Source organism: Cavia porcellus, unplaced genomic scaffold (assembly GCF_034190915.1).
Source record: "Cavia porcellus strain 051 isolate PalLab524CR breed Dunkin Hartley unplaced genomic scaffold, mCavPor4.1 scaffold_27, whole genome shotgun sequence".
Classification (NCBI taxonomy): Eukaryota; Metazoa; Chordata; class Mammalia; order Rodentia; family Caviidae; genus Cavia; species Cavia porcellus.
In genome coordinates, this window is record NW_026947510.1 from 46,513,910 (window position 1) to 46,539,277 (window position 25,368).

Here is a 25,368-nt window from a genome sequence, read left to right on the forward strand (position 1 = left end):
TCAAGGCAGCTGTTCACGATCTTTAGAATTTCCATGGGATCTGTAGTAATTTCCCTCTTTCCAGTCCTTATTGCATGGCTTTGAGTTTTTTCTTTCATTTTCTTGATAAGATTGGCCAGAGGCTTATCAATTTTGTTTATTCTCTCAAAAAACCAACTCTTTGATTTATTAATTCTTTGTGTGTGTATGTGTTTTTTTTTTTTGCTTCAATTGCATTAATTTCTGCTCTAGTCTTTACAATTTCTTCTCTTCTATGAGCTTTGGGATTGACTTGCTCTTCCTTTACTAGAAGCTTGAGATGTAGCATTAGTTTATTTATTTGTGCTCATTCCATTTTCTTGATGTGACTATTTATTGCTATATATTTTCCTCTTAGAACTGCTTTCATTGTGACCCATAGGTTATAGTATGTTGTGTCTGCATTTTCATTATATTTTGGTATTGTTTTATTTCTTCTTTAATTTCATCTGTAACCCAGTATTTGTTCAGAAGGTTGTTATTCAATTTCTATGTATTTATGCAGGTTTTGCACTTTTTTTGCCATTGATTTCCAATTTTACTGCACTATGATCAGATATTATGCATGAGATAATTTCATTCCCTTTGCATTTACTTAAGAATGCTTTATGAGTTAATATATCGTCTATGTTGGAGAATATCCCATGTGCAGCTTAGAATGTACATTCTTATGTGATCGGGTGGAACACTCTGTAAACGTCCAGTAAGTCCATTCGTTCACAGTTCTGTTATTTCTTTGCTGACTTTTTGTCTAGTTGATCTATCTCTTTGTGACAATGTGGTATTAAGGTCTCCCAGTACAATTGTGTTCTTGTGTATTGTGTATTTGGATGTTCGTGCCCATGTATATTTGTCTTTTATAGTTGGGTGCTCCTGTGTTTGGTGCATATATATTTATAATGGTTAGTTCTTCCTCTTGTAATTTTCCACTTACAAGTCTATAGAGGCCTTCTTTATCTCTTTCAACCCTTTTAGGTTTGAAGTTCACGCAAACAGAATAGCTACCCATGCTTTTTTCTGGGTTCCTGTTGCATGGAATACCGTTTTCCATACTTTGACTTTTGGTGTATGAGTTTTTTGAGTCAGTCATGATTCTTGTATACAGCATATTGTGAGGTCCTGTTTCTTGATCCATTCTGTCAATCTGCTTCTTTTGACAGGTGAATTGAGCCCATTTACATTTATGGATATCACTGATATGTACTGGCTTGACTTTGTCATATTATGTTCTTGTTGTTTGGTTCCCACTTTACTCCCTTGTTTAATTTCTTCTCCAGCCTGGTGGTTTCTTTTTGTTGTTGTTCTGGAGATTGTGTTCACTTTTAATCTCTTTCTAGTATGTCTTTCAATAGGGCTGGTTTGGTAGATATGAATTTCTGTCTAGGGTTGGTTTGGTAGATACGTATTTCTAGGTTTGGTTTGGTTTGGTTTGGTTTGGTAGATATGAATTTCTTCAGTGGTTTTTGTCATGGAAGTATCTTGTTTATCCATTAAATTTGCATGAAAGTTTTTCTGGGTACATCAGTCCGGGTTGAAAGTTATTTTCTTTTAGGGCTTGATATACTTCACTCCAAGCTCATCTTAACCTGAAGGTTTGTGCTGAGAAGTCTTCCATGATTCTAATAGGCTTTTCTTGATTGGTGTGTTGTGTCATTTCTCTAACAGCTTTTAGTATTCTGTTTTTATGCTGTATGCCTGGGATCTTAATTGTCATATGTCTGGGTGTAGAGTTATGTTGGTTATGACTGTTGGGTATCCTGTATGTCTCACTTACTTGTATGTCAGATTTTTCCCCGTGTTTTGGAAATTTTCTGCTATTACTTCTCTGAACAGCTTAGTTATGTCCTTTGTATTGTCTCCTGCATCCTCACTGAGCCTCACTAAGCCTGTTAGTCTTACATTGTTTCTCTTAGTGTCATCTTGAAGCTGCTGGATTGTCATTTCATACTGCTTTGTTATTTTTATAAGTTCTATGTTTTTATGGTCACTATCTGTGATCTTGTCCTCAAGGTCTGAAATTCTATCCTCAGTTTCATTTAAATGGTTTTGCCAGCTTTCAATACAATTTTTTGTTTTTTGGATATCTCTTTGAATTTGTTTCATGGATTCTGCTTGTTTTCTACATTGTTCAAAGTTTCAGTCAATTTCCCGCGCTGCTATATTTTTTTACTCTATTTCTTCCCTAGCAATGTTGAGAAAATCCTTTTCTAAGGTTGTTATTTCTGTCTTTACATAAGACATTATTTATAATTTGATTTCCTCTATAGTCTCATGGATTTGTTTCTTTACTTCATTTGCTATCTTTTCAGAGATTTCTGGTGTATGACTTTTAAAGTCCTCCATTTCACTGTTGCCTGTATTTGCACCTGATGGACTATTGTTTGGATTGTATTTTGGTTTTTCATTTTGTCATTTTCACCTTTTGGGCCAAAATCTGGTTATTTAATCCCAGTAGTCACAACTGTTGGCAGTATATGTTCCAGGCTCCTACTGTGTGGTTGATGCCTGCCTGATTGTTGGGTACACAGTGACCAGAACCTGCCGGGGTCCTCTGTCTGGACAAGGGGCCACCAAGTCTCCCATCAAACCAGCATCACCACTCCACTGCAGTTCAAGGTTCTGGCGGGGAGAGTGGGAGCCAAACATTCACAGCAGTGCTTGGTCTAAGAGACGGAGAGGGTAGCCAAGGACAGCAGGTAGAGCCAGGGTGGGTGAAGCAGTCCTCTGGGTCAGCACATGGGAGGAGTGTGCTGAGTCACAGGCACAGCTCAGTGGCCTGAGCCAGGAAGGAGCACAATGGTCTTCCTCGGTGTGGTGGCAATGGGAGGGTGCTGACATGGGCAGGCCCAGCTCAGCTTCCTGATCAGGGGCAGAGCTTGGTGTTCTTTCTCCACTCCTGGGTGGTGGGGATGGGTGTGGGGTGCTGAGGGCACAGGCATGCCCAGCAGCACCAGCTCAGCAGCCTCCTCTGCTCAGCAGCTTCCTCCACGCGGTGGAGGGGCACTGAGGCCTCTGCTATCATACTATACTCCATGAGGTTAACAGGGGAATGGTTCATACCTTTAATTTTCCTCTTTGCTAAGAAAGGAACTGTGATTTTGATATGCCTGAGGCTATAGATCCAATATGTAATAGGACCAAAACTAAACCTCAGATTTTCTAATTTGTGGCTTAGTTCCCTTTTCAGTGGTATTCTATATAGAGTCACAGAGCTATTTTTTTTATATATTGTACACCAAATAAGCCACTTATTCTCAAGAGAAGTTAGCCAACTCACCAGTTTAATGTTTAATTTACCACATGGCTGAGAATGTGGGCCTAAGTGTCAGATTACCTGAATTTGCATCTCAGATACATCAAATTTTGGGCAGATTGGCTTCTTTGAATGTCAGGCACATAATGGAGATGTTATACTCTATCTTACAAAATTTTTTTCAAGATTACATGAGAATGTATTTGTAAGATTCATATCATGTGTGCTCTAAATATGTTAGTTATTATTATCTTTACAGTGATTTTTTAATGAGATGCTTTATGTACTAAGCATTCTATTAATATCACAATTTCATGTTGTTATCTATTCTTTCTCTGGTGATTTTTTCTTCTGTCATCTTGTTTGATCCAAGATGGTACTAGACATTTTGGAGATTATCTGATATTTAAATCATAAATCATGTTGTCATCTCTATACTTTGTTGGCCCATGTAGTTCAGCTTTATTAAAAATATTATTAAAAAACAAGAAAAAATCCAAAAACAATATTGCTTAAGCCAAGAGTTTCCCATAAAATATTAGCCTTGCTAACTTTTTCCTTACATTTTTGGCCAAAGGCCTAGATGCCTTGTGTTTCCAATATAATATTTAATTGCATTGAATATATGCTAGCAGTCCAGTCAAATGGGAGCAAAGAAGAGAAGCTCCTATTTCCAGATGAAAATGTATCATGGCTAATCACTGCCTTTCACTATCTTCTCTTCCCTGTTGGCTGAGGATGTAGGAGATGTAGCACACAAGTCAAATGTTTGGCACTTTGACACTGAAGGTCACTCAGGAGAAATGAAGTATCTTATAGAGTTGTATATGTCCAGGATCCTAAAATGGGTGGTTAGTGCAGTTCCAGGTGAATGTTACTGCTTGTTTTGAATGGGTGGTTATGAGAAACTGTCTCTTAGGTTATTGTAATCATTTCCATAGGGAAATAAAACTTGAGCCTAAAAAGTCAACATTTGAAGAGCCTTACTTGAGGCAGGAAATTTTGTTCTAAAAGAAAAAATCACATCTTTCCTGGGACTTTCCCTTTTTCTGGAGTGAAGTTGGGTGGGAAAATATAAGAAAAATGGTCAAGGGTCTTAATCTATCATTCATTTTTGTGCTTATGTGATAGAAGATAGAATTTCCCTAGAATTTCTTTTTTTCCACAGGAAAATAATCAGTTACACCCTTTTTCTGAGGCTCCTGGCTGTTTCTCCTTTCATATCTCTCCTTAGCTTGTGTTAGGTTCTGTTTAAAGTAAGATATTAGTTCTATTTGGCACGTACCTTTTCAAAGCTTCTAAAGTCGTAGGTAGGTCCTTGACCCAAAGTGATATAATAAAAGTTCTTTTATATCAGGTTAAAAAAATGCACTGAATAATGTAAATAATGTGCTTCATATTTTGGAATAACCTGAGAAATGGAATTTGTTGTAGGCCGGGAAACAAGAAGATCAAATCTCAGAGTTGTGGTCTTGGTTACTGTTCTTATTGCTAGCATAAAGTACCTGACACCTACAAGTTAAAACGAAGAAAGACTTATTTCGGCTTAAAGTTTTAAAAGAGACTCACTTCATAGTTGACTGGCTCCAAGGCAGAGTGGCACATGGCAGACAGCCACTACCAAGGAGAAACAGTTCGTGGTGTGGCAGGCAGAAGGTACTAACGGCGAGCCCACAAACACCAAGTCTCCCTCCCCTGCCCCTGTGTATTTCACAAAGGCTGTAAACCTACCGATTGGTGCCACCCACATCCAGCTCCAGCGTGGAGCTTCTGTCATCCACATCAAGGAGTATGTTAAACCAATCAGCAGCGCAATCTGCATACCCTTAACCACACCAGTAATTCACATTCACACACCCTAGATCCAACCATCTCCACAAGCCCCACATATGTGCACATGAGGCTTTGGAAGAACATGTAGATGTAAGGCATAACATATGGACTCGCACAAACAGACAGTGTGCAAGATGAAAAAGAAGTAAGCATACTTAGGAATGGGGCAGAAGAAAACGGAGCAACTGAGAGAGAAATGTGGATCTGGAAGAGTGGACTATTTCCACATAGATCCCTATTCTGACTTGGTTCTTACCTTTTACTCTGATTCTTCTACATTCTAGTGCTCATACAGCTCCTTTGACTTACTGCATTGCACAAGTGGGCACTGGCAATCGCAGTGTAAATGACTAGCGATGACTTGCTATTACTCACAGAAAAGTTTAAATCCGTGTACTAGACATGTAAAATAAACACATCCTCCTCTGTAATCAGCGATGACACCGGCAGAAAAAAATGTGAAAACAGATAAAATAATCATCCCTGAGTGTCCCTTCCTTTCCAATTGTGCAACACCAACCACAGCAAACTCTCCCCCATATAGGTCACATTAGCATATTATGAATGATGGGAAATATGAACTCTGAGTCAGCAGAAAATATGCAAATGAGTCAACAGTTAGTTCAGATGTGGAGAAAAGAAACACTTCAGATCTTTGGGAAAATTTTTATCTCTCCATGACTGACCGCTGATGAAATGATAAATCAGAAGAAAACAGTGCTTTGAGTTCCTATCGATATATCTTCAGCTAAGATTAAATTCATTAAATGAGATTCTCTTTATTCAGAACTAAGGCAATTTAGCAATTCAGTAAAAAGCAATGTCAACAAAGTAGGAAGCAGTGTTTCATGGCTGCGTGTTATGGACAATAAAGAGAAACAAATGTCATGACTGAGATAGATCAGTGATTTCCAAACTTGGCTGATCACAAAGCTCACCTGAAATCACTTTCTAGGAATCCATCTAGAAGCTCTTGCCTTGGAATGTTTAATCCAGGTAAATCCTTTTTCTGCTTGAGAAAACTGGATGTAAATACTATGCAGTTAGTTACTCAAGGGAAAATTAAATATAAGTTACAGGACAAATGTCTTAGGCTATTGTTTCCTATACTAAAGGCTAAGACTAGAAGATTGCATTTAAAGTTGGATATTGTGTCAACAAGGAATTATCACAGTTCTATAAACCACACAAATCCAAAAAATGTGGTACAAAAGAAGCAGTAAGAGATCTATTGGAAGACAAGCATAGAGTCAATCTATGTAATTACAAATATAAAAATTATTAATGTAGCTGTTCCATTTAATGAATCATTTCTAGAGTCTATCCATAACAATAACAGAACACATGACTTACATATGTTAAGCGAAATTACTAAAATAGGTCCAGGTATTGTCTTGTAAGTGGTGTTGATTTAATTTATTGATTAGCCATGGTTGATACCCAATACATCTATAAGTGAAAGAAAAATCACTCTTCTTCATTGAGTTAACAAAAGGAGTAATTTATTATGTAATGCAAAGCAATAAGTTTTCATATATATTAGAAAATAAACATATCTTATATGTCATAGAGAATAAATAGGAAAATAAATACAATACAGAAAAGCAAAGAGAATATCCACAGTTGTAACTATATGGTGTATCAATGGATCAGTCAACTGTATTTATTAGGGCCTACCTGTGGGCTAGGAGCTTGTACTCAGTGCCACAGGCATAAAAGCAAATAAGATTTGGTCCTGGATCTCAAGTACAAGCAACTTAGAAGAGAGTCTTCTAATGCTAATCCGATGATGAAGAATAATACAAAAGTAGAGGGTGCACAACTGTTTAACAGAAGTATCTTTTCTGTCTCAATGACAATAATAACACTGTTACTGTGACATAAAGCGTTATGCACTTAATACTTTTCACACATACTAAGAAATTAAAATTTCTAAAATTGACCTGCCTACAGGAATTAAATGTAAAATTTGGTAGAGAAAGTCTTTTATAGATATGGACATATATAGTATGAAGTTATTTTAAGACAAGTCATTTCAATAGTCGATGGATAATCCATATAGGGGAATAAATGATTATTTGATTAAAGGTATAATCCCTGACTTAGTCAATTTAGTTTTGGAAAAAATTTATAAGTTGATAAATAAACTTATAAGTTGAATAATTTTTATTCAATTTAAACAAAATTTTTGAGAGGTCTGATAGCTCAGGGGAACTATGATTTTTGGTTCAATGTAGTTAGATAAATCACTACTGACACTGGCTATATAAGAGTACAACTTAGAAATATCATATGAGAGTATTTGTATGAGTAAAAAATATATTTCTCTAAAAGAGTGAGACGTTATTTGGTAAAAAGCGTCATGTATACTCATTCACGTTAGTAGTACTTCTATCAGTTAAAATTTCAGAAAATATCTTCAAGATTGAATCTATGGGTACAGTTCTATTCCTTTTTGGTTTCAAGACACAATAATATGTTTTATGGTGAAATTTTTTATATGCAATAAAGGTCAGTAATTTGCATATGAAATAATTTATTTATGCAACATGATCATTTTTGTACAGCCTTGTGGAGCTTATTTTTTATAACATCAGTGTTTTATACTCAGGTGAAGGCATACTGACATATCCTGGTACACAAGTATAAATTTGCAGAACGAATAGACAATAAAAAACTAGACACAAGAACTATGGACTAGAAAAATAATCTCTCTTTTCCCATCAATGGTCAGTCTTCAAAATCTTACAATGTACATAAAGATCTTCATATGAAAATCAATAAGATTAATATTGATGGGCAGAGAATTATAGTGGCTATGGTTGTAGCATGACAGTAAAGGTAATCTTTGATAATTTTAAATTTATTAATTCACATTTAAAAAAATACAACAGTAATATCTTACCAATTTTATGTAAGTCTTACATACATATTAATATGAGAACAGGAAAAAAATGGAGGTAAACACTTCTACCTACAAATAGACACTATATATGTATCAAAGTGTGAGATAATTCCACCTTTATGTAGAGCTATTTGAGAAGTATCTAGTACCTTAAAGGAATGTTAAACTACCATGAATAGTCTAGAGTTAAGTAAGGCCATTTGTCTATATTTTTTGAGTCTAATAATGTGACATTTTAGAGTTTACAATCATAACTACAAGTTAATGAGGAATAAACTATGGGAGGGTTAACTGGCCTACCAATGAAGAGTCAAAACTAGGCACTCTTTCAAAATTATTTCATTCGGGAAAGGGCACATGATGCCTGATAGTTTATGAACTCTTCAGAGAAAAATAGAAGCACGTATAATTTTTAAAGTATTCAATGACATTCTTAGTTAAGGCATTATAGAATTCATAAATATGAAAACATCTTTTATTCTATTCTATTATTTTATTTAGGTGTTTTGGTTTTTTGAGATTAGTTCTAGCCGTGTTGTTCAGAACTCACTACATAGCCCAGGCTGGCCTTGAACGTGAGGCAATCCTCCTGCCTCAACCTCCCGAGTGCTGGGATTACTGGCATGCACTACCATGCCTGGCTACACGTGATAATGACTTCGTGGTGACAGGAAACAATTTAGAGGACAGAAAAGGAGACCACTAAGAAAGTCATTACTATATTAACAAATACAGAGACTATTCTTATAAAGCAGAAAGTGAATTTAAGTGTTTCATTAAAAAAATCTTGTTCTTTTATTCTCTTCCGGTGACATTTGGAGACTTTTATAATGAAAATTTATTCTTACAAATAAGAGTGTTATAATACTGACTATTCATTGCAACTTCTACACTTGAGAAGTATTTACTAGTCTTAAAGTTATGAAAACATAAGCTGCTGACAGTAGCATACATGTTTTAATACAACTTGCTATTCTTAAAGTATCTTGATCATTAGAAAAACAACAGTAATGAACATAATGAGCTTGGAAATCAGATAAACAAAATAGGAAAAAGAAATGTTAACTTGTACAAAAATTTTCAAAAGTTTAAGATGCCACTCTATGAAGGTCTGATGGTGATCCATTAAGCAGATTACCACTGGATTATTAAAAAATACACATATCAATTTGAGACATTTCTTCACATGTCTGCACGAACAAAAGAAGCAAATATTCCATCTTCGCGGGCCAACAAACTTTCTGGAGTATCGTATTCTAAAATATTTCCTCGCTTCATCACAATAACCAGGTCTGCAGTCAGAATGGTATGAACACGATGCTGTGAATGGAAAGAATATGTGATTTGTTATAAACTTCAGGGCACAGTTCAAGAAAAATGGTATACGCATGCTTTTTACAGATTATTCAAAGATACTGGTTTATCTTGGCACACCAGGGGATGCAGAAAACACAGCCTTTCCTTTTTTTCTTATTTAGAGAACCATTTATTTATATATTTTAAAATACTGGCCAATTTGGCTGGATTTTACTTGGACTGCATTAACTTTAATGTAGTTAATACATTAGTGCCATTGTTTTTCTGGAACCTGAAAGCTAGTAAATGTTCATCAAACAATTCTATGCTGAAGAATCACGGCAGGTCAGCTGTGTTGTATTTTATAATTGTCTCTTTTGCAAGGCAACTGATGCGATGGATTAGTACACAATTAGAGAATCTCAGCAAAGAAATGACTTCTAAGAAGACAATACGGGTAAGCCCATTCTGACATGCAACATTATAATGAGTTACCTAACACTAGAGATATGCAGTCTCCCAATTTTGGGGGTCACTATCTTTTACTCATTCTCTTCCCACAAAAGCCTTGGGAGGGAGGATTGAGTGCTAGTAATTAATAAACACTACCTCTTATTGAGCACAGGTCATACATTAATTATTCCATACACATAGCTGTAAATCATCCAAGCATTCCTCAGCTATGAGTATTCTCTCATTTTATAGGGCAGAATGTAGGACCTCACAGAGATTCAGGAAAATGAACAGATAACAAGTAGCAGAATCGGAATCAAAAGCAGGTTCACTGACTTCTGAGTGTGAGGTATTTGTACTTCGCAGTCCAGCTGTTGCACAAGAAGTGCCTAGCACCACAGAGGAAGGTCAGCCTGTGTGGTAGTGAACACAGCACGCCGTGAAGTTAGACTGGACTCACCTTGGTATCACTCCCTGTTCTTTGTGCAGTTTTTACCCAACCTACCAACTTCTGCATGCCTTCAGCTTCGCATCTGTAAAATGATAGCAGTAACACTACCCATCTTGGAGAATGATGGTAAGCATCAGATGAGATAGCCCGTGTAAAAAAGTTAGCGCCTTGTCTGGTATATACAACCAAACAATAAATGTCAGCTACTACTATTTATTATTTTTATAATTTAGAAGGTCAAAATCAGTGTGGTGAGCTGTCACACTGGCTGAGGTTAGCACTGTCCAATAAAAATATAATGTAATCCACATGCAGTTTTAACTTCCTGAGAATCTATGTTTTAAAAGTAGAAATAATCAGGTGAAATCTATTTTAATAACATATGTTAACTCAGTCTATCCAGAAAGTTATCATTTTGATGTGTAACCAATATAAAATTATGCATGAGCTCTTTTACAGTTTTTCATCAGGGCTACATCTTTGAAATATAACCTGTATTTTATACTTATAGCAATTCTCAAATCATACTACCTATATTTCAAGTGCTCCATAGCCACCTGTAGCTAGGGGCTATCCTGCTGGACCTGAATAGAGTACTGATGGAAATTCCTGCCACAGTACCAAACCTAGAAAGATCATCTACTTAGTTCACGTACACTCTTCCAACATGCCTTTCTCCTAACAACCCGAAGTCCAATTGAAGGTCTTCTTCAGGGACAAAGGTCTATATCCCACCCTGGACCACATAGATGGAATAGTCTCAATGTTTATGCTTTCAGAAAAGCAAGAGTAGTTGTCACTTATAATTACAGGGGGATAAAAATACATATACACAATGATATAATAAGGATGTCATTTTAGGATATGTCCAATGTTATGGCTTGCATCTAGATGCCTTACCCCCAAACTTCATGCAATCATGGCGTGGAGCTTTTCAGAGGTGGCTGGATCTAAAGTAGGTGGTGCTGGGTGTGTGATCACTAAATCAGTCCACCAGTTGGTTTGGCACAGTTCAGTTCTAGCTGGCATAAAGGTGTGAGCGCTATACCCACCCTAGGGCTAGTAGTCAGCATAAATTATAAGGGACAGAAAGAAAGCAAAGGTGCTCTCTCCTGCCTGCTCTCTGTAGACTGTTTCTCCTCTGCAATGCCCCTCTGTCATGTCAACCTGCCTGAGAGCCTCCTGACTATGAACTGAAACCTCTACAAACTGTGAGACAAATGAACCTTTCCATCTCTAACTTCGAGTGTCAGGATATTGTCTCAACAACACGAAAAAGTAGCTTAAGTATCCCACATCATCCATAGACAAGCCTATTCATCACTAAATAATACACACTTAGGAATTGTCAAAACAGAGGACAGTGCCTATTTATCTTTGGACCACAGCCATTTGGACACCTATGCAATCAAGAAAAAAGATAAACATAAGTTTAATTAACTGATATCTGCTGCGCATTTTACTCCAGAAAAATATTAGTAGTTCTTCTAAATCCACATCAAAGATGTTGGAAAAAGAATTTGGCCTTGAAATTCATAAATGAATTCTCCTAAACATTGTTTTGATATAATAAAATAATGTTTACTAAAGAATATTAAGAACATTCAAAAATCTTGGCCAGCAGAAATAAATATAACTGGTGTTTATTCCATTAAATCCAAATTATCTCTTGTTAACCAAGTGTGGTATCAGTACGAAGAGTGTTGATGAAATTTTCAAAATGCTCCAGAGAAATTAATCTAATCAAGGGTAAAGACTAAATCATTTTCATAAATAAAAACCATGAACTATTTGGGGATGTTTGGGCTTCTTTTTAGAAGCTGGAAAAATTATCTATTTTTAAGATATTATATAATTTTTAGTGGCAGTTAACCAAAGTAACAGAATATCTTTTAGTCAGAGAAGGAAAATAACCATTAACAGAGCTGAGGACCATTTGGCCTCAGACTGCATGAAGTGTGCTGTTCTCGCTCTCTCTCTCTCTCTCTCTCTCTCTCTCTCTCTGTCTGTCTCTTTCTCTCTCTCTCTCTCTCTCTCTCGAATTCAAGACATCCTGATGGCCACCCTATATTCTGGTCTTGAAAAGCAGATGGAAGATACCTATCTATAGAAATGTATTCAGTGGATATAGAACAGAAATTAAGTAAAGGAATACATCTACTTTTTTAGTTAAAAATATAAATTGTGCTCAAATAATCTGCTAGATATTTACTCACTGGACCCACATAATAACATCATGCTTCATGCAGGGTAAAGAAAAAGCAGTCTCTTAAGTAAGAAAGATCTACGTCACCTCCAACCCTATGCGTGTAGGGGTGCTGGAAGTTCTTTTATTCCCAGAGTATCTCCCTATCTTTTCCAGTGAGAAAAAATTTTTTCAAGGTCTTTCTGTATAATTCATGCTGGCCTTGAACTCATTATGTAGTCAAGGTTAGCCTCAAACCCACGGTGATTCTCCTGCCTCAGTTTCCTGAGTGCTGGGATTACAGGGGTGCACCACCAGCCCAGTGTGAAAATTCTTGAAAGTATTTGAGACCTATTTTTCAAGGTAGCCAATTGTCACACCTCTTACATGAATGGAGTTATCAGGTGACTCTTCTCCAGGGAAAAGAAATGCTAGAGTTTACTGGGAAAGGGAGAGAAAGTGGGTTTTTCTTTACTCGAGCTGGACAGAGAATCATTTCTTACAGCCATGAAAAAGCTACACTTCAAAGGGCAGTCTTTCTCCCATGCATCGTTCACAAAAATGGAAGATAGCAAGCATTCTGTATGCAAATTCCATTGCTACACAGTTAAGTTTAAGTGACTATTTAAATTGAAAAATGCATGCTTCAGAGCAGGTGAGGAACATACAATATTTTTAAGGGGCTACAAAAGCTCAAGGAACCGTGAAATTGGGCGTCAGGATGGAGGTGAATCTGGGTCTCGGGTTTCATAAACGCTTGCTTGCATGCGTAATGTGCGAAAATGTGCATGCACCTTATTCAGTAATACACATCACAGAGACACCTGCTCAAGCTGAGTAGTATAATAACACACTGCACTCAGTTCCCTCCATCAGCCCTCCTCAGTCACAGCACCAGCCTGGCCTCACCCAGGGGATGCCACTCAGATAACTACCAGAGAACGGATACTCGGCAGAGTAGGTCATGATGGTCTACTTGTGAGTCATCACCAAGGTAGAAAACAGCCCATTCCTGTAGGTGAGCAAGTTTGGACCAGTATCACACTCCACTAAAATACCCTCAGAAAAGACTAAAACAAGATCTGCATCTGTAATCGAGGAGACACGGTGCTAGAGAGAGAGAAACGGAAAGAAGAGAAAGATCAGTAGGAGGAAAAATGCCCAAGGCATTCATTAAAAAATGGTTTTTGTGAAGCAGTAAGACTAACGGTAAGCAGAACCCACCCATCTTCAAAGCAGAAAAGACAGAATATCATGGCCTATTTTAAATCAGACATAAAACGAATCAGAGGAACTAAATTTTCCTACTTGGTACTACCTAAAATAAAGAAATTATCTCCCCCTGCTATAAGATATCTCATGTTTTAATTTTTTTCTTTTTTTCTTTTTAAAAACAGATAAATGAACAAAAATTAAGTATCAATATTAGCCAAACTGGCAATGACATTGAAGAATTATGCTTCTCAAATTCTTCATCAGACCATCAGACTATGGAGAAGAAAATTAGCACAGACCTCCTAGAATCCTTCGATTTAGGAGGGTCTTTCATTTCAATTTAGGGGCACCAGGTAGAGCAGACAGTTTGAGAAAGGACATAGTTTTTGAAGTATCACTATATTTCTTTCATTCTTTTGTTTACAGATGCAGAAAGATTATCACAGGAAAACACAGTTCAATATCAGTACATTTCAACTGCTCAAATTGAAAGATCACAGAATCTTAGAACAAAAACTCAGGAGGCACCAATCAACCCCACTTCCCATACTCACAGCTATGGTAACAACCGTGCGGTCTGCAAAGGCGGTCATTACTACTTTCTGCAAAATATTTTCCTGCCAAAAAATAAAAATAAAGTGTACATTTTCTTGGAACTAGTTTGTCTTACCACAGTATCTTGTCTCCAAGAACACTGTCCCGCCATGCCCTCCCCTTTATGAGCACTGTCACAATGGTCTGCAGGGCCAGGAAACAGGGCCCAGGCAGTTCCTAGCAGATTTGGGAAGTGTCTTCAACATGTAGATAAAATTCAGTGATCAAACTGGTGTGACTCATGGATTTGTGGACAGGGAATCCAAAGAAGAAAATCCAACCACACAAACATCAAAACATTCCTATAAGTCACACTATAGCAGCACGTATGCAAAAACGAATCAAACCTTCAAATGCTATTGACCTTTGATTCAGAAAAAGGAAGGATTAAATCCATCCCTTCCCCTAAATGTACAGTTTTGACCTACAAAATATTCTAGACAGGAATTATTTTTATTCCCACCATAAACTGTCATCATATTTTGAAAGACATTCTGGATACATTTCTACCTCTTTGCTAGAGGGAAATTTGATTACTATAGTTTTAATGCAGAGTTCTTTCTTCCAACCAAGTGGCTTACTGCTGCTTAATTCATATTTTTTCCCTTTCCCCCTCTCTCTCCTCTCTGGTGAAGCAGTCACATCCTTATAATCACCCCTGATGTTGGACAACTTCAGTAATTTTGATGTTCTTACACTTACTGAAAAGACTTGATGACATGCTACTTTACTGCTTTCAATTACATTCATTATGAGGTCATTAATTTTGAATAGGTACTTTGATCAATCTTACTTAATAGAAAAATTACATGAAATTAACATCTCTACATGTAACTGGCTTTTTGTCTGTGTGTGCTACTGGGGATTGAACCTGGGACTTTCACAGTGAACTACACCCCCGTCCTTTATTTATCTTTTCTAGTCCCTATGTTACTAGTGACCCAGGCTGGGCTTGAACTTCTGATCTTCCTGTTTTAGCCACCCAGAGTTCTGGGATTGTAGGTGTGTGCCAGCATGCCTGCTTTACAACTGACTTTTAACAGCCTTGAAACTGTTTCAGTTCTTTGGGTAGTTTTACCCTATCGAAAGTATATAGCATGAAAACAACATGAAAAGTTTTTTAAAAACTTTTTTTCATATTTTCTGATAACAAATTCTCTCTCTCTTTCTCTTTCTTTCTCCTTCCATTCTCCCTCCCTCTTTCTCTTTGTCTTTTTGAGACAGGGTTTCACTATGTAGTTCAAGTTAGTCTTGAACTCACTTTGTAGCCCAACATGGCCTTGAACTCACAGTGATCCTTCTGCTTCAGCCTACCAAGTGCTGGATTACAGGCGTGCACTAGGACAATCAGTCTCACACTTTTAATAAGTTAATTAACAAAAAAATCAATGCTAGCTCATACATAATTTATGGTTTAATATATTGTCCCCAACCAATCCTAGTCTTCCAGATGAATCTCTCTTGTTGACTCTTAAATAATTCCTTTCAAAAAGCAAAGTTTCTGGCTTTTTTTATACCATGAACACATGCAGTAGGCCATTGTCAACTATAGCTGTCATTATTCCTAGCAAATTCCTTTTCAAAGTGCTTTAGAATGGCCGGGCATGGTGGCTCATGCCTATAATCCTAGCACTCGGGAGGCTGAGGCAGGAAGATCGCTGCAAGTTTGAGACCAGCCTGGGCTACAAAGTGAACTAAAGGCCAGCCTCAACTGCATAGTGAGACCCTGTCTCAAAAAGACAAAAAAAAAGTGCTTTAGAAAATGATTGGTCTTGCTATCAATAGTTTATTAAAGATTAGATCTTTGAGAATGTCTATGGAATGGCCATTGAATACAGTACAGTACTTTCACTAACTGTCTTGAATCTAACAAAATTTTGTACTCTTTGATTAACAACTTGCACTTCTTCATCTCTTCTTCTTCCCCAGACTTTGGTAAAAACATTTCTACAAACAAATGAAATCATACTGGTTTATTTTATTAACAGAATAATCTCAAGTTCTATTCATGTTGTCACCACTGACAGAATTTCCTTCTTTGGAAAGACTGTAGAGCCCCCCCACACACACACTATCTTTATAGATTGCATTTTTAATCCAGCCATCCATAGATGGAATTTTAAATTGTGTTTGTGTTTAGCTATTGTGAATAAGACTAAAGCATGCTAATGAAGATGTCTCTTCAACATATGGAGATCATTTCTGTTGGATATATGCCCAACAGTGGAGTGGTAGGATTGATCATGTGTGATAGATCTATTTTTAGGATTATAAGGAATCTCTTTACTTTTTCCAAAATAGCTTGCATTCCCAACAATGCATACGAATTCTACTTTCTTCACATCCTCACTAACAATTGCTATCTCTTATCTTTTTGATAATAGCAATAAGCTATAGCAATCTATTAAATTTAGATGGTAACTACAGTCAATAATACATATATGAATATATATATATATATATATATATATATATATATATACATATATACTCCAAAGTTGCTGACACAGGTTTTCAACATTCTCAGCATAAAAACTGATAAACTTCTGATGACATGGATATGCTAATAAGCTTGACAGAATTTTTCTGTAATACATACAGGGATCAATATACATATAGCATTATTGCATCCATTAAAAAATCAATCAATAAGTATCAAAACAAAATGAATAGGGCACCTGACTAAAAGATATCTAAAGAGTATTTGTCCTTTCCATACAATATTTATGCAAGTCTAAAATCATGCTACAATAAAAATGTTGAGAAAGGGGAAAGTTGAAGCAGAATTTATTTTATATTTATTGGTAATAGAAACTTCTTTAATGCATGCCTGGTGTGTTATTTATTGTGTTTCTTAGTGTGATCATTGGCTGGTCCAGGAGATGATTGAGAAATCATTTAAAACAACAGGCTGGAGGACTCAGAACCCATCCCAGAACAACAGCCACTGTCACTTCCACACACATTTTGAGATCTGCACTCACCGTGGCCATGTCAATGGAAGCTGTGGCTTCGTCCATGATGAGAATACTGCTTTTGCGGACAAAGGCCCTGGCCAGGCAAAAGAGCTGTCTCTGTCCAACACTAAAATTCTCCCCACCTTCTGTGACCACTGCATCTAAATCAGAAGAAGAAGCAAAGGTTTCACTAATGAAGGGGGATTAACACTCTCCTTGGACAAAGTCATGACAAATACAACAGAGCAGTGTGTTGGAGATCTTTTTATAATAGAGCAAAGATTTCCTATAGACAGACATGGCGGAACCATTCTCTGGGAAAATGAACATGAGGCTCAATGAATTACCTCCTGACAACAGGATATAAAATACTGTTACACATTTCAAAGGCTGGAAGACCTTGGGAATTTTAAAATTACTTATTGTAGTTCCCCACGTGGTTTGTGCAAGGTCACACTTAGCAAGCAGGCAGAACTCGATAAGAAATATTCTCAGTTCCAATTCTGGTTCTCTTTCCATTATACTGTCCTACTAGACTGTAGGCGCCAAGGGGAGAAGGACAGGGTTTGCTTTTGTTTATCTATGTGTTTCTAATACTATAATATCTCACATGAACACTAAATGCAAAGTTAGGATATAGATAAATGAATGATATATCCTCATTATGCTTTTTATTTTTTGTTGTGTCCATCAACATTAAATAAACTCCTACTGTGAATTTCAGATGAATTCTACTTCCAAATATTTATTTTATTAGAATTCAAAAGCTTTTCTAGTTAAATTCTGGGGGGAGGGTGGATTTCTATTAACCAGGCTCTCACTGCATCAAATTTTTATAACTTATCATGCTTGGAAGTGATGCATTTATTTTCCTAATTTTAATTCACATGTTAACTAAGGAGGATGCTGAATATTCTTTACCGTATTTGGCCTGAACCAGATCTTTCTTGAGAAAATTGGCATCCCCTTTAGTAAGATGGTGACACGGTGAGTTTGGTGAGTTACAGAGTGTAAAGGAAATCCCTTGTTTAAATTACTTAAACCACATACATCATAACCACAAAACTCGACGCCTACAGTTCAGAACAGTCTCACATATCCCCCTTTTAAGGAAAAGGACCGTAATTTTGCTTATCTTTCCAGCTGTTAATGGTAGTGGTGGGGGCGGGTCTCTAAATGCCAAGAGAAAAGTTCTATATGCATGAATCAATGTCTCAAGCAGACTTACTGAGCCCTCCACAGGAAATAACAAAAATTACTATGGGAAAGTTCACCCAGAGTTCTGGAATCACTCCCACAACTGACACTAGCAAGGTCAATAAAACTTCCCTTAAAGACATACTGTCTTAATTTTTACTTGTGGTTTGCTTCTACTTGGGGCATAATTAAAATCATAAAAGCTCTTGTTTATGAGTAGGCCTTGCTTTCCAAATAAACTAACAAATACACATGGTTTCATTTTGTATGTTGACATTTTAAAAAAATGAGATGCCAAAACAACACTATCAATTTGGTGACTACATACTATGTATTAATATTAGAATTTAAGAAAGCTGTTGGTATTCCTACTGCTTTCTTAAGTGGGTTCAGATTTTAAGGAAGCAGCAATCAAAAACTTTAGATGTTTATTTTTATGAATTAAGGAAGATGTGAACTCTTGTTTTACTAACATTTTATTCTTTCATTTCATCATTTGTTGGACAGAAATTGGACTGCATTTTTCAGTAGTGGTTTAAATACAGGCTTCACTCTTTACACAGCTGACCAAAACTGATCCCACAACAGGAGAGTAATACAACATAATGTCTTCAAACAAGATGAAAATTATACTATGTAAATAAAAGAAAAAAGGGGCTACCAACGTGGAAGAAATGACCTCCTCCTAAATAACACTGGGACGTGGAAATCTAACAGCCTCTAAAATACAATAACCACTTTCTGAGGCTAAGTGATCCTGTAGGTGACTTGAATAGGAAAGAAGCAAGTGTTTGCACTGACCTGTACAATGGAGAGAAGAATAAAGAGAAACATCCATTGAATGGAATATTTTGGAGTGATCATATGTAGCAGAATTTGCCATTAGGCTCATCATCTTGTGTACCAGAGAAAAATCACAAGATTTTACAATGTCCTTTAGTAGACTAAGCACAAAAGATCTAGTATTAGACTGAGGAAAGCTCAGTAGTAGAGTATGTTCATAATATGCACAGGCCTTGGCTTTAATCCAAGAATAAACAAACGTCAAAAAGTATTTTAAACACTAGAACTATATGATTCTAACATAAAGCATGTATATGTATAGATAGAGATATAGAACTAATTGCATGTGTGCAAAATAAATGTGTTACTTAGAATTGATACCTAGACCCCCAGGCAGCGATTTGACCATATTCTTCAGCTGGGCAATTTCTAGAGCCTCCCAGAGCCTGTCATCTGTGCATTTGCACTCTGGATCTAAATTAAATCTGTAGGGAAAAAAAGCAGTTAATTAGTAAGTTAGAATAATGTAATAGACGAAATAAAAACAGAAAGCTTTTACATATATCTGCGTATTGCTCTTCCTTCCTTAAAATGTTAAGGTCTTTTCATTTTGGTTACTGCTTTGTATTCAGCATCTAGAATAGAGCAAGCACTGAATTCATGCTGGATGAGGGAATCAATGACCTTAATGTTATCCAAAAGCCTTTCTAATAATATCACTAGGTAAATATATATATATGGTATAATATCAGTTTTGTTACCTGGATCCCTCCACTCCATACCATGATCAGCATAACCTGAATAGTTTCCAGCAAAATATTCCAGCAGAATTGATACTAAGTGCATAAATCAATATGGAAACATATAATATTATTTTAAGATAAACTGTGCTGCATCAACCACAACAGTAACAGTCATAATAAATATCTTGGCTGATACAAATTGACTATAAGATTGCTAAACAACTTGATCCATCCAGAGCTTGTAACTAAAATAATTTTACAGGTAATGTTGAGCAATCTTACATACATTTTCTCAAGATAAGGAGTAATTATTAAATGGAGATGGCAAACAGTTCTGTGTAATTACAAGGATGGAGGAGGGGGGCAAAAAAGAAAAGGTGGGTGAAATAAGAGACATGATTTGGTGGAGGAGTAAGGTAGACTTTGGAATCAGGCAACGAGTTGGAATTCTGGTGCCACCACTTCATAGGTGCGTGAACTTGGGCAAGTTACAACTTTTTGGAAAAATATTCATTTATGAAATACTCATCTGCAAAATGGAAATAACAATAGTATGTATCCCAAAATGATGTTTCGAGAATTCAGTCAGACAATATATTTAAGCACCAGCAAATAACAGATGGCTCCATTTTCTTTTTTGTGGATAATTAGGATCGAAGCATAGAGATTGTAGACCATTTGACAAAGCAAATTGGGATGAAGCAAAATTTTAAGGACTATGGAGACAGGGAAGGAAACCAAACTCAGAATATATACTGAGTCCAGATCAGATGCGAGAGTTAGGCAGGATATTTATAGGTGGAATCTCTCAGAAATATCTATCTAGAACCATCACTCCCAAGTACACAGGACAAAATGGATTTTAATTTGCCAAACTAAAAAAGAAGAGCTATTGGAAATATAAGAGATGGGCTTCTGTAGGCTAACTTAGCATCTCTACAATTTCTAGTTTAAATCACTGGACAGCATACTAACTTTTATCCTGTCAATGCTGTTATGTTAGACCTACCTGACAAACAATTTTCAGAGCAAAATATTCCTATGAGCCAAAGGACAATCCTGGGAGACACAGGTATGCTGAATATGCCACCTACCTAATAGAACCACTGAACAGTATTGGATCCTGTAGAATGATTGACAGTCTAGAACGGAGAGTGTGCAGGGGTAGTTTAGAAATGTCTATTCCATCAATGACAATCTTTCCTGTTAAGGAAAAACAAAACTTATAGACTCAGAATAAACTCACAAGTAAAATTCTAATGTGTTTCCTATTAAAAAAGTTTTCCCTGAATCCCTGAGTTTGATCTCCAGCACCATGAGACAAAACAAAACACACACATACACACACACATACATATACACACACAACTTTTTATACTTATGATTTGAAATAGAAAATGTATAGATTTCCATTTAAATATTTAAAATACATATTTTTGCTAGTAATTCTGTATTTCTCATAAAGAAAATTTCAGTTCATTCGCTGTGCAGACATACAAATAAAAGATACTTTTATCTCTTTTGAGTTACTCTCTTGTTATTCCTTTATCCTCTTTCCTTGCTTTCTTTTTTTTCCCATGGGGTTTATCAGAATTTTCTTTACATATTTTGTTATGTTTTTCATGTCCCTCCTCTAGTAGAAGATAAGCATCTTGAAGATGAATCTTTTTATGTCACTCACTTCTGTACTGATTGAATAATACAACGCATTAAACATAGAAAGGCAAATTCTGTGATACAGACCTCAAATTTTACTGAATTTCTCCCCTACTGTATGTAGACTTAGAGAATAACACAATTTTGATGTTTATTCCTCAACTCAATAAATTAGTTCCATCATCTCATTTCCGTAAGAGATAATTTTACCCTGCCAAAATGCACTCAATAGCAGCTGCAGCTCATTTACTAGGTAGATTTACAGTTAAGAGCAGGCAAGGGTGATTATCCTCAACTATGTCCTTCAGGGGTAATGTATTATCTATTAAAATATTAATAGCCTAATGCTACTAAGAAGAAAACAATCTGTGGTAGTTGACATTGGGCCTGAAATTTTATTTCTAGATACACAGGAGTAGGTAACCTTTTATGGTGAATCACCAGCACAGTTCTTGATGAAAAGCACCAGTCAACTATCACTGGATCAAATAACTGCCTCATGACACAAATCTCACTGCAAGTCATTAAAATACCGTGTATTATAATGAGCCAGAGAAAGAGCAAACTGCTGAGCCAAAGATGAATGCTTATCTTCTTTTTGAATTTCAACCTTTCCCCAGATTCCAGTTACCATAATGGAATTGTGTTGTTCATAAACTGACCTTTGAATCCTACAAAGCTGTCATGTCGATTAAATTAAATAATGTAAACCATTAAGTACAATAAACATACACAATCGTATAATGAGCATCGTAACCATTACAGACAATAACAGTAAGCTCTCTTTTGAGCCAGGTGTTAAGTTCATTGCTGGATCCCCCTCCATTTTAAGATGATTATGTACCGGGCTATTTGTAAGCCATCTGATAGACTAAATAATGTGACATATTTTTCTGAAATAAAGATTAAATTATTTTATTATATTTCTATGAATAACTGAATGTCTAGTAATTCATGTGTGTTAAAGGAAACTGAACCCACAGCTTTCACACTGAGCCATCTCCCAGGCCCTTTCCCTTTTTAAATCTTGAGACAGAATTTCACTAAGTCATTAAGTTGCCCAGCTGGGCTTCAACTTGTTATCCTCCTGCCTCAGCCTCCCGGAGCACTGGAATTATGGGCATAAACACTACACCTGGTGAATAAATATTTCTGCATACTGTTAATGTAGCTTCAGGATTAGACATAAATATTACTTCTTCACAGATCTTTCAGTATCCTTCAATCATGTTAATAAATAAATGAATATAAGAGTCACGGGCCAACATCTAAAATGCACATTACCTATTTCCCTGAAATTTCTTCCTTTGATCAAAAAAGATGTATTGTCAGTCCAAGGAAAGCAAGCCAATCTTGCCTTCTTCCTTCTCTTGCAAATCCACCCACATCTACTGCTATTGAAAGCAAGCAACCTTGTCCTTTTAACCAGTTGATTAGAACTCTACTAGCAATCTCCTGACTGCAGTTTATAGCTATTTTATTTTCCCAATTCTATGTTCTTCCTTTATCTCTAGGCTGTTTATTTGGGAATACCTGCCTTGAATCATACGCAGCACATAAAGTCCTTACAAATATCTGGTTTCTATTTTTGCAGAAGTAGCTAAGTTGATTTTTTAAATTATGTTTTTGCAAGGAAAGCACTACGTACCCAATTAAAAAACGTAGCTAACAACTCACCATCAAATATGTCAACCATTCTGAAGAAAGCCAGAGACAAGGATGACTTTCCACTGCCGGTGCGCCCACAGATGCCCACCTGAAAAAGCAACTGTCTCTCAGAAAGAAGGGGACTCAGAGAAAAAAGACAGAGAGTGATCAAAAGTATCTATGACTTAGACAAGGCATCACGACAAAAGCACAATTCTATTTAAAAGATTACACCAGGACCTCATGTTCTTCTCAGAGCTTATGAATTATCACTATTAAAAGTAAAATATGAAGTCTTTGCCAAGTCCTCAATGAATTGCATTCTACTTGGTTGTGTTGTTTGTCCTGCATTGTTTAATTTGTGGACTTGGTATATCACTGGGCTGAAAAATAGTCATCCCATTTTATCTTAGTTATGATAGGTTTATAACAAAAAGAATGGCTCCATTTTTAAATCCACATTTTCTTTTCTTTTTTTACAATCACTAAAAAAGTCACTTTGGGACTAGAGCTAGAATGGAGGCAAAGGTCCCCGGAACCTGATATGGTCATGAGCCAGAAGCTAGAAATTTTGAACTTCATACCTGTTGCTGACTTTTCTGATTTGCATAAGAGTAAAGCAAATGGTAACACGATCTGGAGAACACGTATTGCTCTATAATTATGACTCCCTCTTCTCTTTTTCACGTAGGTGCCTATGTCGGGTGTGGAATATTTTATGTGAACTCAGAATACACCTGGCTTGGATGTTCGAAGAGCTTGTGGTGACAGTGGGCACCTGTGGAGCTTCTATGTACAAAACAAATTGGTGGTAAAGCCATACCTTTTGCCCAGGTTTGATGTAAGCCTTGACATGTTTAAGTACAGGCTTCAGATTATTTTCATATCTGACGCAAAGATCATGAATCTTGATTTCTCCTTCCTGTGGCCAGTGTTCTGGAACCTGAGAGGGATCTGAGGGATGGAGTTGGGAGCAGATAATAGATGATAGGCAGATAGACAGATATAGATAGATAGATGACACATGGATAAATGATATAAATAAGTAGTGAGATATATGTAGAAAGAAACCTACTTATGCACATACAAGTATAAATTTATAATAATAATTTTACCATGTTTAAAATTTTCCTTAAATTTTAAGTAATACTGAATCAATCTCCATAGTGGTGGTGCATTTGTTTAATTTAAATCACAAGCAAGTTCTTGCTTAAGAACTTAACATTTTTTCCTAAGTTTTATTTTGTAGCATTACCCTCTACCACATCTTTCTTACATTCCATATTCAATTCTATTCAAGGCCAGCACACTAGTCCATTTGTGATATGATTTATTTGTTTAGCTAGTTGACCATCAAACACTGAGTGCTTAAAATGTGCAATGCACCGGGAATGTGGAGATCAGTGACATGGCTCAGGTGCCTTCTGTGTCCTTGGGAAGATACAAAGGAGTCAGCATCCACAGCTCTGCAGACCCTAGAGTCAGCCGAGGATGTCCTGCAAGCTAGAATGTGTCCCCAAAAGAGGTGGTGCCTGAAATGAATCTCAGAGGATGACAGCTGAGAAAATGTATTTCAAGTACAGTGACGAGAAGAACAAAGATGAAGAGAAGGTACAGTATCTTCATGTAGGGTCTCACTATGCATTCAGGCTGGCCTTGAACTTGATCTGTAGCCCAGGTTGGCATCAGACTTGCAGCCATCCTCCTACCTCAGCCTCCCAAGTGCTGGGATTACAGGTATGTGCCACCAGTCCTGGCTAATATGTGCATTTTAAGTTTGAGATTTTTATTTAATAAAGATTATTTTATCTTCAACAATGTATCTCTTGCCAGTTTTACTCTAGTAGAGTTGAGAATGTTGTTTCATATTTTAAAATTCAAGTCTCTGTCTCTCTCTCTGTCTCTGTCTGTCTCTGTCTCTCTCTGTCTGTCTCTCTCTGTCTCTGTCTCTCTCTCTCTCTCTCTCTCTGTCTCTCTCTCTCTCTCTCTCTCTCTCTCAGGGATGTAATCCAGGGCCTGCAAAGAGGGCTACATCCTTAGCTTTCTTTTTATTTTGATACATAATCTTGTTAAACTGCCTAGCTGGGTTTTAACTTGTTATCCTTCTGCCTCAGCCTCCTAGAGTGTGATATGACAAGCATGCATAACAATCAAGTTTCTTGAAATCTGAATTAATAGGGCT

The 25,368-nt window shown here is 36.5% G+C and overlaps 1 protein-coding gene across 7 annotated transcripts in view; it reads right to left on the reverse strand.

The window, feature by feature from the left end:
- Nucleotides 1–6,584: 6,584 nt before the first annotated feature.
- The window catches only part of Abcc9 (ATP binding cassette subfamily C member 9), a 127,999-nt gene continuing 109,215 nt past the window's right edge, over nt 6,585–25,368 (reverse strand). For 5 of the 7 annotated variants that reach the window (XM_063238341.1, XM_063238345.1, XM_063238339.1 and 2 more), the window contains 8 exons: nt 24,010–24,140; nt 23,217–23,295; nt 20,978–21,086; nt 19,522–19,625; nt 17,188–17,321; nt 14,164–14,226; nt 13,330–13,504; nt 6,585–9,329 (listed from right to left, as the gene is read on the reverse strand). In XM_063238341.1, the coding sequence (XP_063094411.1) occupies nt 13,367–13,504; nt 14,164–14,226; nt 17,188–17,321; nt 19,522–19,625; nt 20,978–21,086; nt 23,217–23,295; nt 24,010–24,140 (758 nt within the window). In that variant the 3' untranslated portion in view covers nt 6,585–9,329; nt 13,330–13,366. The remainder of the gene's footprint in view (nt 9,330–13,329; nt 13,505–14,163; nt 14,227–17,187; nt 17,322–19,521; nt 19,626–20,977; nt 21,087–23,216; nt 23,296–24,009; nt 24,141–25,368) is intronic. The other 2 variants (XM_063238343.1, XM_063238338.1) reach the window with 1 other exon arrangement.